Here is a 14,266-nt window from a genome sequence, read left to right on the forward strand (position 1 = left end):
AGATAGTATGGAATATATAAGAGCACACCCATCAAAAAAAAATTAATCATGTAAAAGCACATAGTACACACAAATCATGTGCTCTCAGCGCATATAAAGCGTATAAGGACAATACGGAGAATAGAGACCCAAAGGCATTGGAGAGAAAAAAAGGCAGATAAGAGATTATGAAAGCAGTGGAATTCGAAAGGCTCAAACAAACGATGGCGCGATATACATGCAGACTAAGGTACAGAATATGAAAGCGGTAAAATTCGAAAGTATTGTAGCGTCCCAGCCAGGTTGAGGGCTTTTTGGTTTTAAGTGACTGTTAGGTCCGATTGAGGGAAGGCGGAGTACAGCACGGAGGACTGATAGCGGGGTATTGATTTGATGCGGTAAGGGGGGGGCGTTGGAGAGGGTGCTAGAAAGTTGTGTTTGGGGTTAGGATGTCAGCGATTGTTCAAGTAAAACTTTTGTGACACTTTATCATGTCAGTCACTACAGTATCAAAGAAAAGATAGAAATGATTGCATTACCGCAAACAAAAGGTGATTAATCATCAGAACCAGGTGTAATTGAAAAAATACCAGGACAAATTGAGGTCTGAAAAAAAGAGTAGACAACAAAGTCTTTTCGCATTCGCATCATTCAATGGACAAAACGTGGATTTACACAATAATGGACCATATGCTATGAGAATCTGTGGTCCCACAACAGTTAAAGGAACGACAAGTTAAATTTCAAAGAGTACACAATTCGGTCGGGTGTATATTGATGACATCGGAGAAGCGATGCAAATTTTAACAGGCAAAGAGAAAGGTGATGTATATATTCTGCGAATAACATTACACACCAAAGGAGATCGTGATATGCCATTCGTAGTAAAATGTTTACAGTTTACCGTGAGAATAGCTTTTGCTATGACAATCAATAAATCACAGGGACAAACAGAAAAACTCGGATTATTTATTACAGAAACAATATTCACTCATGGGCAGTTATACGTTGCGTTTTCACAATGTGTCTCCAAAAAATATTGTTTTTAATGAAGCTTTAAAGTAAAAGTGAAAATAATGAAATTAAAACAATTCCAAAAAAAAAAAATGTAAAATTGTATATCCAATTAACCAAACACAGGGGTTGGCGAGCGAAGCCCCCTAGTATTTATATAATATATAAATGTATAAAGAAGTCAGAATACATGTGCATAAATGAGAGAGAGGTCAGTGGAATGGTGAGGATGCAGAGAGTAGAGTTGGCGAAGGTGGATGAGTTTAAATACTTGGGATCAACAGTACAGAGTAACGAGGAGTGTGGAAGAGAGGTGAAAAAAAGAGTGCTGGCAGGGTGGAGTGGGTGGAGAAGAGTGTCAGGAGTGATCTTTGAGAGACGGGTATCAGCAAGAGTGAAAGGGAAGGTCTACAGGACAGTAGTGAGACCAGCTATGTTATATGAGTTGGAGACGGTGGCACTGACCAGAAAGCAGGTGACAGCATATTTAACTCTGCCACCTCCAGCTCTAAGATTTGCACTGGGTGTGACAAGGATGGGCAGGATTAGAAATGAGTACATTAGAGGGTCAGCTCAAGTTGGACGGTTGGGAGACAAAGTCAGAGAGGCGAGATTGCATTAGTTTGGACATGTGCAGAGGAGAGATGCTGGGTATATTGGGAAAATGATGTTAAAGATAAAGCTGCCAGGGAAGAGGAAAAGAGTAAGGCCTAAGAGGAGGTTTATGGATGTGGTGAGAGAGGACATGCAGGTGATAGGTGTAACAGAACAAGGTGCAGAAGACAGAAAGATATGGAAGAAGATGATTCGCTATAGCGACCCCTAAGAGGAGCAGCCGAAAGAAGAAGAAGATTGAACATTGAAACAAATTCCAAGAATCCAACCATGCAGAGCACATGCATGCGTAGCAACTTACAGTCTGCTAATCTGCTCAGTCACCCAGCAACTAACTGCTCTTTTTGAGATGCATTTTTTCTAGTTTATTAAGAAATATACTCACATTTATCAGAAAAGGACTCTGATGTTTAAATTATTAATACATTGAGGATTTTGAGCCCATGTCAGTGGTTTTTGTTTTAAGAACACATGGTATGTTATTATGTTTTTACAAATCCTAGTAGGCTTCATGTCAGCACAGGTTCAGGTGTAAGGGTTTCATAAGTTGCACTTACTCTGGTATTGGCAGATATTGAAGGGTGTCATGGAGTGGTGTTGGGGTTGTTAGTTCTGTTTTTTTGATTGATTCAAGCTTTTATGGGGGTAATTTTGTCTGTGGAAGCCCTATGTGTGAGATTCTCAGTGGTATTACTTTCATAGGGAGCTGTGGTGAGATAGTTGAGCGTTGTGTTAGTTGCTTTTATCTTTTTATTTCAGTTTTGTGGTCTCTGCTTAAATGTTACAAGATAAAGCATTCTCAAGAGTTTGTGGTGAAATAAAAAAATCAACATTTCTTTACTGTGGGAATCAAGGCTTTTAGATAAAGACATGCCCCACTTTTGAAACAAACATTATGTTGTAATTGTGTCTGCCTTAGCTGACTTTTAGAAATCCATGTGGTTACTTTAGTGTAACACAACATAAAACACTCAAATTGCGTTCTGAGAGTTCAAGCCAGTTTTGCTGTTTGTTGTGGAGATCAGTGATAAAAAGATTTTGCTGTGCTGCGCTTATCGCCAGACCCTGAACAAGCTGTTATTCTCCCTGAATCCTGTCGGTAAAATTGTAAATTTTAGACTTTGGAATAATTCTCAGCATTAATGCAGATTCCTATTTATAGATGATTTCCTACTGCCTTCCACCCACATACTGCTACCTGTCCTTTTTGCAGCTTCACTTCCAATTTAAATTTGATCAAACACTTTTCTGTTTGGTGAACTCCTCCACCAAAGAATACTTTTTCTTTTCCCTTTTATGATTCTCAGTGCAGAACTGACTGCTTCCCAATTGCTTTCCTTCTCTGTCACAAATGCTTCACTTGCCATTGCTTTGCTGTTAGATGATAGATAAAATCTCATAATCGAGGTTCAAGGTTTTAATTTCAGTGCCCATGAATACAAAATGTGTCCAAGGCACTTTAAACCATGAATACACATAAAATACAGTGCTGTGAAAAAGTATTTACCCCCATCCTGATTTCTTATTTTTTTGCATGTTTGTCACATTTAAATGTTTCAGATCATGAAACAAATTTAAATATTAGACAAAGATTACCTAAGTAAGTACAAAATGCAGTTTTAAGTGATAGTTTTATTTATTAAGGAAAAAAAACTGTCTAAACTTACATGGTACTATGTGAAAAAGTAATTGCCCCCCCCCCCCCTTGTTAAATCATGAAGTAACTGTGGTTAATCACATTTTTTGGAAAGCAGAGTTCAACTTCACTAGCCACACCCAGGCCTGATTTACTGCCAGACCTGTTGAATCAAGACATCACTTAAATAGAACCTGTCAGACAAAGTGAAGTAGGCCAAAAGATCCCAAAAAGGAAGACATCATACCGCAATCTAAAGAAATTCAGGAAAAGATGAGAAACAAAGTAATTGACATCTATTAGTCTGGAAAAGGTTACAAAGTCATTTCTAAAGCTTTGGGACTCCAGTGAACCACGTTGAGAGCCATTATCTACAAATGGAAAAAACATGGGACAGTGGTGTGGCCGGCCTACAAAAATTACCCCAAGAGTGCAGAGACGACTCATCCAAGAGGTCACAAAAGAACCCAAAACAACATGTGAACACCTGCAGGCCTCACTTGCCTCAGTTAAAGTAAGTGTTCATGACTCAACAATAAGAAAGAGACTGGGCAAAAATGGCATACATTGCAGAGCTCCAAGGTAAAAACCACAGCTGACTAAAAAGAACATAAAGGGTCGTCTCACTTTTGCCAAAAAACATCTTGATGATCCCCAAGACTTTTGGGAAACTTTTCTGTGGGCTGATGAAACAAAAGTTGAACATTTTGGAAGGTGTGCATCCTGTTACATCTGGCATAAAAGTAACACAGCATTTCAGAAAAAGAACATCATTCCAACAGTCAGACATGGTGGTGGTAGTGTGATGGTGCGGCTTTGCTGCTTCAGGATCTGGACGACTTGCTGTCATTGATAGAAGGCAGAATTCATGGTTCTATCAGAAAATCCTGAAGGAGAATGTCCGGCCATCAATTTGTGACCTCAAGCTGAAGTGCACTTGGGTTCTGCAGCAGGACAATGATCCAAAACACACTAGCAAGTCCACCTCTGAATGGCTTAAAAAAACAAAATGAAGGATCTGGAGTGGCCTAGTCAAAGTCCGGACTTGAATCCAAATGAGATGCAGTAACATGACCTTAAAAAAGCGGTTCATGCTCAGAATCCCTCCAGTGTGGCTGAATTGAAACAATTCTGCAAAGAAGAGTGGGCCAACATTCCTCCACAGCAATGTGAAGGACTCCTTGCCAGTTATCGCAAACACTCGATTGCAGATGTTGCTCCTAAGGGTGGCACAACCAGTTATTAGGTTTAGGGGGCAATTACTTTTTCACATAGGGCCATGTAGGTTTGGATAGTTTTTTTTTTTTTCCTTAATAAATAAAATCCTCACTTAAAAACTGCATTTTGTGTTTACATGGGTTATCTTAAATTTGTTTGATGATCTGAAACATTTAAGTGCGACAAACATGCAAAAAAAAAAAAAAGAAATCAGGAAGGGGGCAAATACTTTTTCACAGCACTGTACCACAAGCATTAAATAATAATAATTAGCATTCCAAAAAAGGAATCCCATAATTTTATAAACAGTTAAAAAGGATAACTAAACAGGATTAAAAGCTTGTTAATACAGAAAAGCATTGAGTGATGTTTTAAATACCTCCCAGGGTTGTAGCTGTGTAAGACTGTTCAGGAGTGACTTCTAAAGTTGGGAGCAAAATGACCAAAATAACTAAAGGCACAAGCTCGAAACCTTTCCTAACTGTACATGATGTTTCTTATTCTGTTGTTTACATCCCTTATTGCTCGCTGCAGATTTAACTCCTATCTACTCCAAAGTGCGGACTATTGCCAAAAACTTGCCTGCAATGTGGACCGAATCATTGTTATTGATGCTGGTCCTGTGGACTATTCAGCATGTGTCTGGCAAGCTATGGAAAAGTACCATTTGTATTTCACAACTGCCTTTGCCAGAGAATTGGCCCACTTAAAAAAAATAGAACATTTATAATCTTAAGTCACGTCTCTCATATTCAAAGAAAACAGCTATAGTTTATTATCAGCTTCAGGAAATTGCTTAATTTAAGGTCAGTCATACATGAACATGATACTATGTGTCTGGTGCAGTTTGCAAGAGTATTTAAATTATAGACGTATATCGTACTGTGTGTCTGGTGTTAATAATCCAGTAAATTATTGCCCCTTAAACTTAGAAGAGGGAGTTTATTCATCTCCAATTTGGCTATCAATACTAAACTGGGCCTCTAACTAATACAAATCTTTGTGATTTAAAAAAATGTTTCTTTCCAACCTCTTGCCAACTTTCAAAGACTGAACTTGGGGTGGCATTGAATTCTAGAAGTAAGGGTTGATTGTGATAACAGGATGGTATGCGTTCTGAGCATTTATCTGCCTTTCAAAATGAATTTTACAACCCACTTTTCCAGAACTTAAATGTTGTCATAACCTGCATAAAAGTAAATCACTCTTTTAATTCGTTAATAACATTTGTTTGAAAATAAGGAGAAAACCTTAAACATTTTTAAACTACTGCATGATTTCTGAGAAAACATCTTGCTTGGTGCTTATAAAGTGTTATTCCCAAATTAATTTACTCTGATCAGACCAGTTCTATTCAGTCTTATTATGCGCTGGACAACATCCACCACCACAATACTATTGATGAATCTCCAACTTTACCATCTCTAGCTGCCTGTCTGTCACTAGATGCAGAGGAGACCTTTGATCAGATACAGTTGGTGATTGTTTGGCAGATTGTAGGTTTTATGGTGTTCAGGATGGAATTATATTTTTCACATTTACAGTATGAGAGTACCACCCTCTCTCTTCACTTTAAACTACCTTTGGATCCTCAAGCCATTACTCTTCATAACTTACATTTGATTGCACACATGACTCCCTGACAGAGTTACATGCTGGTCACATTCTGCCTCTTCTTGGTCGAGCCTCCTCAGATCCAAATCCTTTAATTTACTTATTTCCTCTGGCGTTGTGTCTAGTTATTGTTGTAATTAGGAGTCCCAAAAGCACTTTCAAAAATGCCCAGCAGAGGAGGAAATCCCATCAAAAACCCCTGCTAGACACAAAAAGGTAGAATCTTGGAGAACTGTTGAGTACAATGTTTAAAAGGATGTGCCCAAAACAGTAAGGCAATCCAGTGCAACCAGACCCCCAACATAATAAACCAAAAAAAGTCAAAAAATCCAGAATATCAAATAAGAACTGTAGAACTCACCACTCCCTAGTACATTCAGAATGGACCGCCAGGAACTGTGTGACATCCTCCAGATTTATAAAATGAAGGGCAGTTTCTGGTGGTGATTGGTAGGTGGCTTCCACATCTTGAGGGACCACTCACAAAACACATGAAACATGACACAGGCAAAGAAAATAGAACAGATAATTAACAAAAGTAACATTAACATATAGAATTAAAAGGACATAAAACAAGACTTTGAACCCCATCCAGGAAGCAACCGTGGCTGAAATATTGTAGTTAACAAGTTGCTGAATAGACTCACCACCAAAAATGTCATCCAAAAATGTAATGATGGTGTTAGAGCTGTATGAAGCCGTACAGTCATGAGTCAGCAAAGTAAACAGAAGTGGACTGGGGGTCACCAGTGCTTAATCTGATGGTACTGGACGTGGTGTTTCTGACACAGACTGTCTTTGGATCTCTCTGTCAGGAATTTCAGGATCCAGTTGCGTAGGGAAGTGTTGTAGCCCAACAGACTCAACTTCCCTATGAGCCTCTGAGGGATGGTGGTCTTGAAATCTGAACTGAAGCCAATGAGAAGCATTCTAGCATAAATGTCTCTTGGATATAGTGATGTAAATGATATGGCATCCTCAGTGGAATTGTTTGGGCGACAGGCAAACTGGAGAGAGTCATGTGATATGGGAAGTCTGTCTTTCAATTAGCCCAAGACTTCTTCTTTCAGCTGCTCCCGTTAGGGGTTGCCACAGCAGATCATCTTCTTCCATATCTTTCTGTCCTCTGTATCTTGTTCTGTTACACCCATCACCTGCATGTCCTCTCTCACCACATCCATAAACCTCCTCTTAGACCTTCCTCTTTTCCTTTTATCTTGCTGCTCTATCCATAGCATCCTTCTCCCAATATACTCAGCATCTCTCCTCTGCACATGTCCAAACCAACGCAATCTCGCCTCTCTGACTTTGTCTCCAAACTTGAATGTCCAACTTGAACTGAACCTCTAATGTACTCATTTCTAATCCTATCCAACCTCTCAAAATACTTCATGATGACAGGTGTGAGTGCTATAGGGCGATAGTCATTGAGGCAAGAAACAGGATGTCTTTGGAATGTGTACGATAGTAGTGAGTTTGAAGCACTTGGCGATGACTGCTTGCCTCAGGCAAATGTTGAAGATGTCTGTAAAGATATCCATCAGCTGGTTTGCACATTTTTCTGAGCACTCTGTCAGGTATATCGTCTGGTCCAGCAGCTTTGTATGGGTTTACATTCAACACAGTTTTTATCAGAAGTGAAAAGCAACAGTACCTGTTCTTCCTGAGGAGGGGTGGACTTCCTCGCATTCAGGACATCACACTGTACTTAGTCATTATTTGAATCATCTGGAAGGGGTGCATCACCATTGCAGATAGGTGTTGTGGCCTTATAGTCTGTGTTGGCTTGGATACCCTGTCATGTGTCCTGAAAGTGGCTTTGGATTTTTCTTGCCATACTCCCGCTTGGCTGCTTTGATGCCGTGATATTTGTTTGCCCTTGCTATCCATGATGGATGCCTTGTCACCTGATCTAAAAGCAGCATTACAGACTTTTAACATTGCAGATACCTCCAATGTCACCCACAGTTTCTGAGTTGCACATGTTCTGATCGTCTTTGAAGCCATGATATTATCTGTGCACTTGTTAATGTAGCCAGTGTCTTGGGATGCCTGCTCCACTAGTTTGATCTGATGAACATACAGTATCTCACAAAAGTAAGTACACCCCTCACATTTTTGTAAATATTTTATTATATCTTTTCATGGGACAACACTAAAGATATGACACTTTGATACAATATAAAGTAGTCAGTGTACAGCTTGTATAACTGTGTAAATTTGCTGTCCCCTCAGAATAACTCCACACACAGCCATTAATGTCTAAACTGCTGGCAGCAAAAGTGAGTACACCTCCAAGTGAAAAATGTTCAAATTGTGCCCAATTAGCTATTTTCCCTCCCCGGTGTCATGTGACTCATTAGTGTTACAAGGTCTCAGGTGCGAATGGGTGCAGGTGTGTTAAATTTGGTGTTATCGCTCTCAGACTCTCTTATACTGGTCACTGGAAATTCAATATGGCACCTCATGGCAAAGAACTCTCTGAGGATCTGAAAAAAAGAATTGTTGCTCTACATAAAGATGGCCTCGGCTATAAGAAGATTGCCAACACCCTGAAACTGAGCTGCAGCACGGTGGCCAAGACCATACATCGGTTTAACAGGACAGGTTCCACTCAGAACAGGCCTCTCCATGGTCTACCAAAGACGTTGAGTGCCATGTGCTCAGCGTCATATCCAGAGGTTGTCTTTTGAAAATAGACGAATGAGTGCAGCCAGTATTGCTGCAGAGGTTGAAGGAGTTAGGGGTCAGCCTGTCAGTGCTCAGACCATATGCCGCACACTGCATCAAATTGGTCTGCATGGCTGTCGTCCCAGAAGGAAGACTCTTCTAAAGATGATGCACAAGAAAGCCCGCAAACAGTTTGCTGAAGACAAGCAGACTAAGGACATGGATTACTGGAACCATGTCCTGTGGTCTGACGAGACCAGGATAAACTTATTTGTTTCAGATGGTGTCAAGCGTGTGTGGCGGCAACCAGGTGAGGAGTACAAAGACAAGTGTGTCTTGCCTAGAGTCAAGCATGGTGGTGGGAGTGTCATGGTTTGGGGCTGCATGAGTGGGAGCTACAGTTCATTGAGGGAACCATGAATGCCAGCATGTACTGTGACATACTGAAGCAGTGCATTGATCTCCTCCCTTCGGAAACTGGAGCGCAGGGCAGTATTCCAACATGATAACGACCCCAAACACACCTCCAAGACGACCACTGCCTTGCTAAAGAAACTGAGGGTAAAGGTGCTGGACTGGCCAAGCATGTCTCCAGACCTAAACCCTATTGAGCATCTATGGGGCATCCTCAAACGGAAGGTGGAAGAGCACAAGGTCTCTAACATCCACCAGCTCCGTGATGTCATCATGGAGGAGTGGAAGAGGATTCCAGCGGCAACCTGTGAAGCTCTAGTGAACTCCATGCCCAAGAGAGTTAAGGCAGTGCTGGAAAATAATGGTGGCCATACAAAATATTGACACTTTGGGCACTCTTAGAGGTGTACTCGCTTTTGTTGCCAGCAGTTTAGACATTAATGGCTGTGTGTTGAGTTATTTTGAGGGGACAGCAAATTTACACTGTTATACAAGCTGTACACTGACTACTTTATATTGTATCAAAGTGTCATATCTTTAGTGTTGTCCCATGAAAAGATAAAATAAAATATTTACAAAAATGTGGGGGGTGAACTCACTTTTGTGAGATACTGTAGGTGGCAGCTGCTTTAAACATGGCCAGTCCTGCAGGACTGAAACAGCCCCATCTAGTGACACCCTGACTTGTTTGAGAGATGGTTTAAGCAGTGTTCTGTATGTAGGCAGTAGTATATCAGATGTGGGAGGGGTATGGCTTTGGAAGCATTGCAAGAGTTTGTAAACACAACGTCCAGTTTATTCTCTACCCTGGTTGGAAAATTTACATGTTGATAAAAGTTGGGAAGATCTGTCTTCCAAGTTCACGTGAATAACATCTCCAGTCACAATAATAAAGTCATCAGAATGCGTGGTTTGCAGATCTGTAACAGTTATGTAAAGTACATTCAGCACTTCTTTAGAATTAACCCCTAGAGGGATGTAAATGGCTTGAATAAAAATATCAGTAAACTCCCGTGGCAAGTAAAAAGGATGGCACTTTACAGTTAGGCATTCCAGCACTGGCTTGACTCTATTGCAGCATTTCTGCACCATTCGTTATTCACATAAACATGCAGACCACCTCCATGCACCTTACCTGTTGCTGAAGCAACTCTTGTCTGCTTGGAAAGTGGTCAGTCCATCCAACTGAGTGGCTGCATCAACAGTGATATTCTGCAGCCATGTTTCAGTGAAGATAAAAATGGAACTGCCCCTCATAGCTATGGCTGTACTGTGGCAAGTATTGGTATTAAAGCATTAGGAGTGATCTTAGATCCAAAACAGTCCTAGAGATATACAGCAATACCTTTGATAATGAAATAGATGCATTTTAGTTCATTATAAGAAACATAGTTAACATATGAGGAATATGTGGGTGTGTATTCTAATGCCCAGTGTGATGTTAGGTTTGATGGCTGATGTTACTCTGCCTAAACACTGTCTGTGATAATCTTTGCTGTAAAGACTGGTAATTGAATTTGTGTATGTGCCATAGCACATTTTATATGCACTTTTTGTTGTGAAGGAGCTTCAGTCTCATAGGATCTCTTAACCAAGGTATTGCTGTCCAGAGTGCATGTCTGGCTCATATTGAAGTAAAGTGCATTTTATTGATGCCGCAATTAAAAGGTCAGAAAAGGCACAGAATTGCAAGATCCCTTTCCTATTGTTCTCTACGAATCATCAAGGTTGTAATTTCCTTGAAATTTGTTTTGTAATGTAATGCTTCTCATATCCAGGGGATGCTGAACATTTAAGCGTAGTTTTGGAATTGAAAGTAACAATGAGAAAATGCAGTGCAAGTCTTAAAACAAAAGACAACATAAATCTCTTCTAGTGAATTTGAAAAAGTTCCTGCATTCTGAATTTGTAAACCCATAATTAAAGATGTCTCCCAGCTCAGTCTGCACAAAAGCTACAGTAAACTGTCTAAATGTTTAAATATTTAGTGTGAGTCACGGCAGGCTTGTTTGTATTTAAGCGCTTCATCATTTAAGTGTTTGTAAGCTTGCTTGGGTGGATGGCAGCTACTCGGTATTCAGGATTTGTCTCATCCCCAGCTTCCCATCCTGCACATCATCCAAAGACTGTACGATTCAGTTGTGCTGGGGAGATCAAGCGTTTGTTCTGCTTGAGTATTGCAAATGGCTCTGGTCCCTAAAACTGCCCAATAAGTTTAATTCTGTTTCATTTTGTGAACACATCACTGGTAGTCTGCCACTTCAGCAGCAGAGACAGTAATAAATGTAATGTTTGTTTATGTTTCAGTGTCTTTTGATTTTTAATATATGTAAGTATATGATGAATAATACAGTATGTTTTTATATACTGAATACACAGTGGTCACAGTTGAGAGCAGATGTTAGCCATAGGCTTAAAGAAATGTAACTTGTCAGCAGATTCTGTGGCTTGTATATGAACATGGTGAGCACAATGGCAATGAAACACTGACATTCTCTTTATTGTTGTTTGCAGCTTGAACTTGACGAGGTGTCAGCTTCCTACGGCCGACGTTTCTGCTGCTGGCGAAAGGGAAATACCCCGAAAGCCAAGTACAAAAGGCTGGCCCAGGAGTTAATGCTGGACCCGGACTGGCCTCCTCGACCCAAGAGCAGCACTAAAGCACCCCCTCCTTTGTCGGCTAGCACCCTCCCTCAAGGATGGCCTCCAGAGACTACCAACTTATGACTAGAACTGCAAGCCATTGTTTGTGAGTGGTCCCAGAGGGTCCATTGTGGAGTTGGTTAGTGGAAGGAGTCTAGTTGTTGGACCAAAAAAGCAGTATAACCAGAGTTTAATTACTGCCACGCCAGAGGTAGGGGAGCACACAGCTACCTTCCAAACCTGTGCAGTGTGCCCATTAATCGAGGGGGCCAACTCTCAGTCCATATGGTCCACCAGTATTCCTATAAATGCAATGTCTTCATTATTATATTTGTTTGTAGTAGGAGAGCCTGAGCCAACGATGCTGTCATTTGTAATTCATGGGGGACCAGTCGTCAGAAAGGCCTCTTGTTGACCAGGACCATTATATACATTTTGCATCACCGTCCAGATAATGTTTTTAATTCTGCGGTTACATACAAGCACACCAGAGGTAGCCACATCTGTGCCTTGTGTTGTGCTTGTACCTGTAATGACACTTGCATTTAGACGATCAAACAGTAGATTAAAGGAAAAACTATCGTATCAAAGTCAATCAAAAGAAAAGTTTTTATATTTAAATAATATATAAACTAGTGATCAAACAATCCAAACCAAATGTTACATATCTAGATTATGTGAACGCATTCTTTTCTCTGCTCCGATGATATTCAGTTTATACCAGACTGGCTGGGTACAGTAGGCACCAACCTGGGCAAAGCAGTACTTAGTTAATGTGTACTGTGGACGCTGTAGAGTGTGGCCGTCCAGCCAGTTTTAGACATTATTTTGTAGTTCTGGTTCTGCTAATAACGAACGCCTTTAGTACAGAATTGACTTCTGGACTTTGTGTTTTTTTTTATTATGAAAGAGGAGCACTTACTAAAACTTCCTAATTAACCTGTCATCCCCTGGATAGTTTCAGGTCTCCTGTAGAGTCTGTGGCTGTGTGGCAGTACGTCACCCCGGCTGGTGCAGAGATTCAGTCTTACAGCAGAAGAAGCAGCAGCTCTGATTAAAAGGTCAACCTGCCCTCGAGGTCCCTGTCTAATAGAGACTCACTTATTTTAACCTCATTTGCTCCATGTTGGTGAAGCAAGTGTTTAATCCCTTCCATTTTAGATATGTGTGCTTGATCCACTTAAGTTTTGTTGGTGAGGCTTCAGAAAATGGACTGACTAGAACTGCAATTTAAGTTTAAAGTCTGGTGATTTAGGGATGAGGCATCTCAACCCAATTAGATGTTTCCATCTTACAAGGCACTTCCATGATACCTTCCAGTAGACACCAATTTTGGTGATCACTCATTCAGAGGGAAACCTGGACTGAGGCAGAACCTATTATCCAGAGAATGCTCATTGAGACCTCCTAGGAGACCACAGTGCCCCCTTTCATGTTCTTTTCATCTGGCCAGGGGACACTATCTTTTCTAGCCTCTTGAAACTGGTATTTCCTAAACGTTAGCCATGTTCTGTGGGGCACCTGTAAATGCTTCTACCTCTTCTGTGGCACAACACTGCGTCTCCTTCATGCCCTCTAATCGCTTATCTGCACCCAGTAACCACTTGTTGATGGTCTCCATAAAGATAACCCAGAAACTGCAGATTTTTTGCAGATTTGTATCCAAAGACAAGGCAGTTGAGCAGCACTGTGCACAGACATGTTTGTAGAAGCAGGGGTGCGGTTCAGCCAAAGCACAACAAAGTCAATTTTTCATGCGGGTGGTGCTTACAGAGACATTGTTTTTAATACAGACCACACATGGTGGTGGCACAGGGCCTGAGCCCTAAATATGACTAAACTGTAATATAGGCATGCTGCTGAAGCGAATGCGTAAGGTCGTGTGCACAGGTACCATCGGTTCCTGTTTGAAATGTAGACATTTAACAAGTGCACACAACAATGAGTGTAAGACATTGGCTTCTTACAGGCCATTGATGCAATGCTCTTTGTTGTTCTTGAGCGGAGATGGCACCTGCAGAAATGTTCTTTGTATAGCAGAACCTACTTGGACTTGGGAAGGGGGTGCATTCTCTTTATGTATAGCAACTTTTTTTTTCTTTGTCTTTTGTTAAAATTAATTATTTTAAATTATTTTATCTGCTGAGAAGCAAACCAGTATGGTTAATTATGGTACAAAGCACCTTTATAAAAAGGTGGTAGCATGCACTGAAGAGAAGAAAGATTTTAATTATAAAAGAAATTCTACCAATGAAACTTGGCAACTTCAATACATTTCTGAAATTCTTTTACTGAGTGTGTGGTTATTTTCTTCTTATTTTTTTTAAACGGTTAAGTATATGACTTGAGTCGTATGTAGAGAATGCAGAGTTCTCATAGCAAAGGCCTTATCCTGGTTCAAAACAAAATACAGAAAAGTGTTATGTTAGCACACACTGGTAGCGCTGCTGCCTCGCAGTAAGG

At 40.5% G+C, this 14,266-nt stretch overlaps 1 protein-coding gene across 2 annotated transcripts in view; it reads left to right on the plus strand.

The window, feature by feature from the left end:
- Positions 1-14,094, plus strand: part of LOC114648901 (polyamine-transporting ATPase 13A3-like) — a 119,659-nt gene extending 105,565 nt beyond the window's left edge. For both annotated transcript variants that reach the window (XM_028798220.2, XM_028798223.2), the window contains one exon: positions 11,675-14,094. In XM_028798220.2, coding sequence (XP_028654053.1) covers positions 11,675-11,887 — 213 coding nt within the window. In that variant the 3' untranslated portion in view covers positions 11,888-14,094. The remainder of the gene's footprint in view (positions 1-11,674) is intronic.
- The last annotated feature ends 172 nt before the right edge of the window (positions 14,095-14,266 follow it).

Source organism: Erpetoichthys calabaricus, chromosome 3, assembly GCF_900747795.2.
Source record: "Erpetoichthys calabaricus chromosome 3, fErpCal1.3, whole genome shotgun sequence".
Lineage (NCBI taxonomy): Eukaryota > Metazoa > Chordata > Cladistia > Polypteriformes > Polypteridae > Erpetoichthys > Erpetoichthys calabaricus.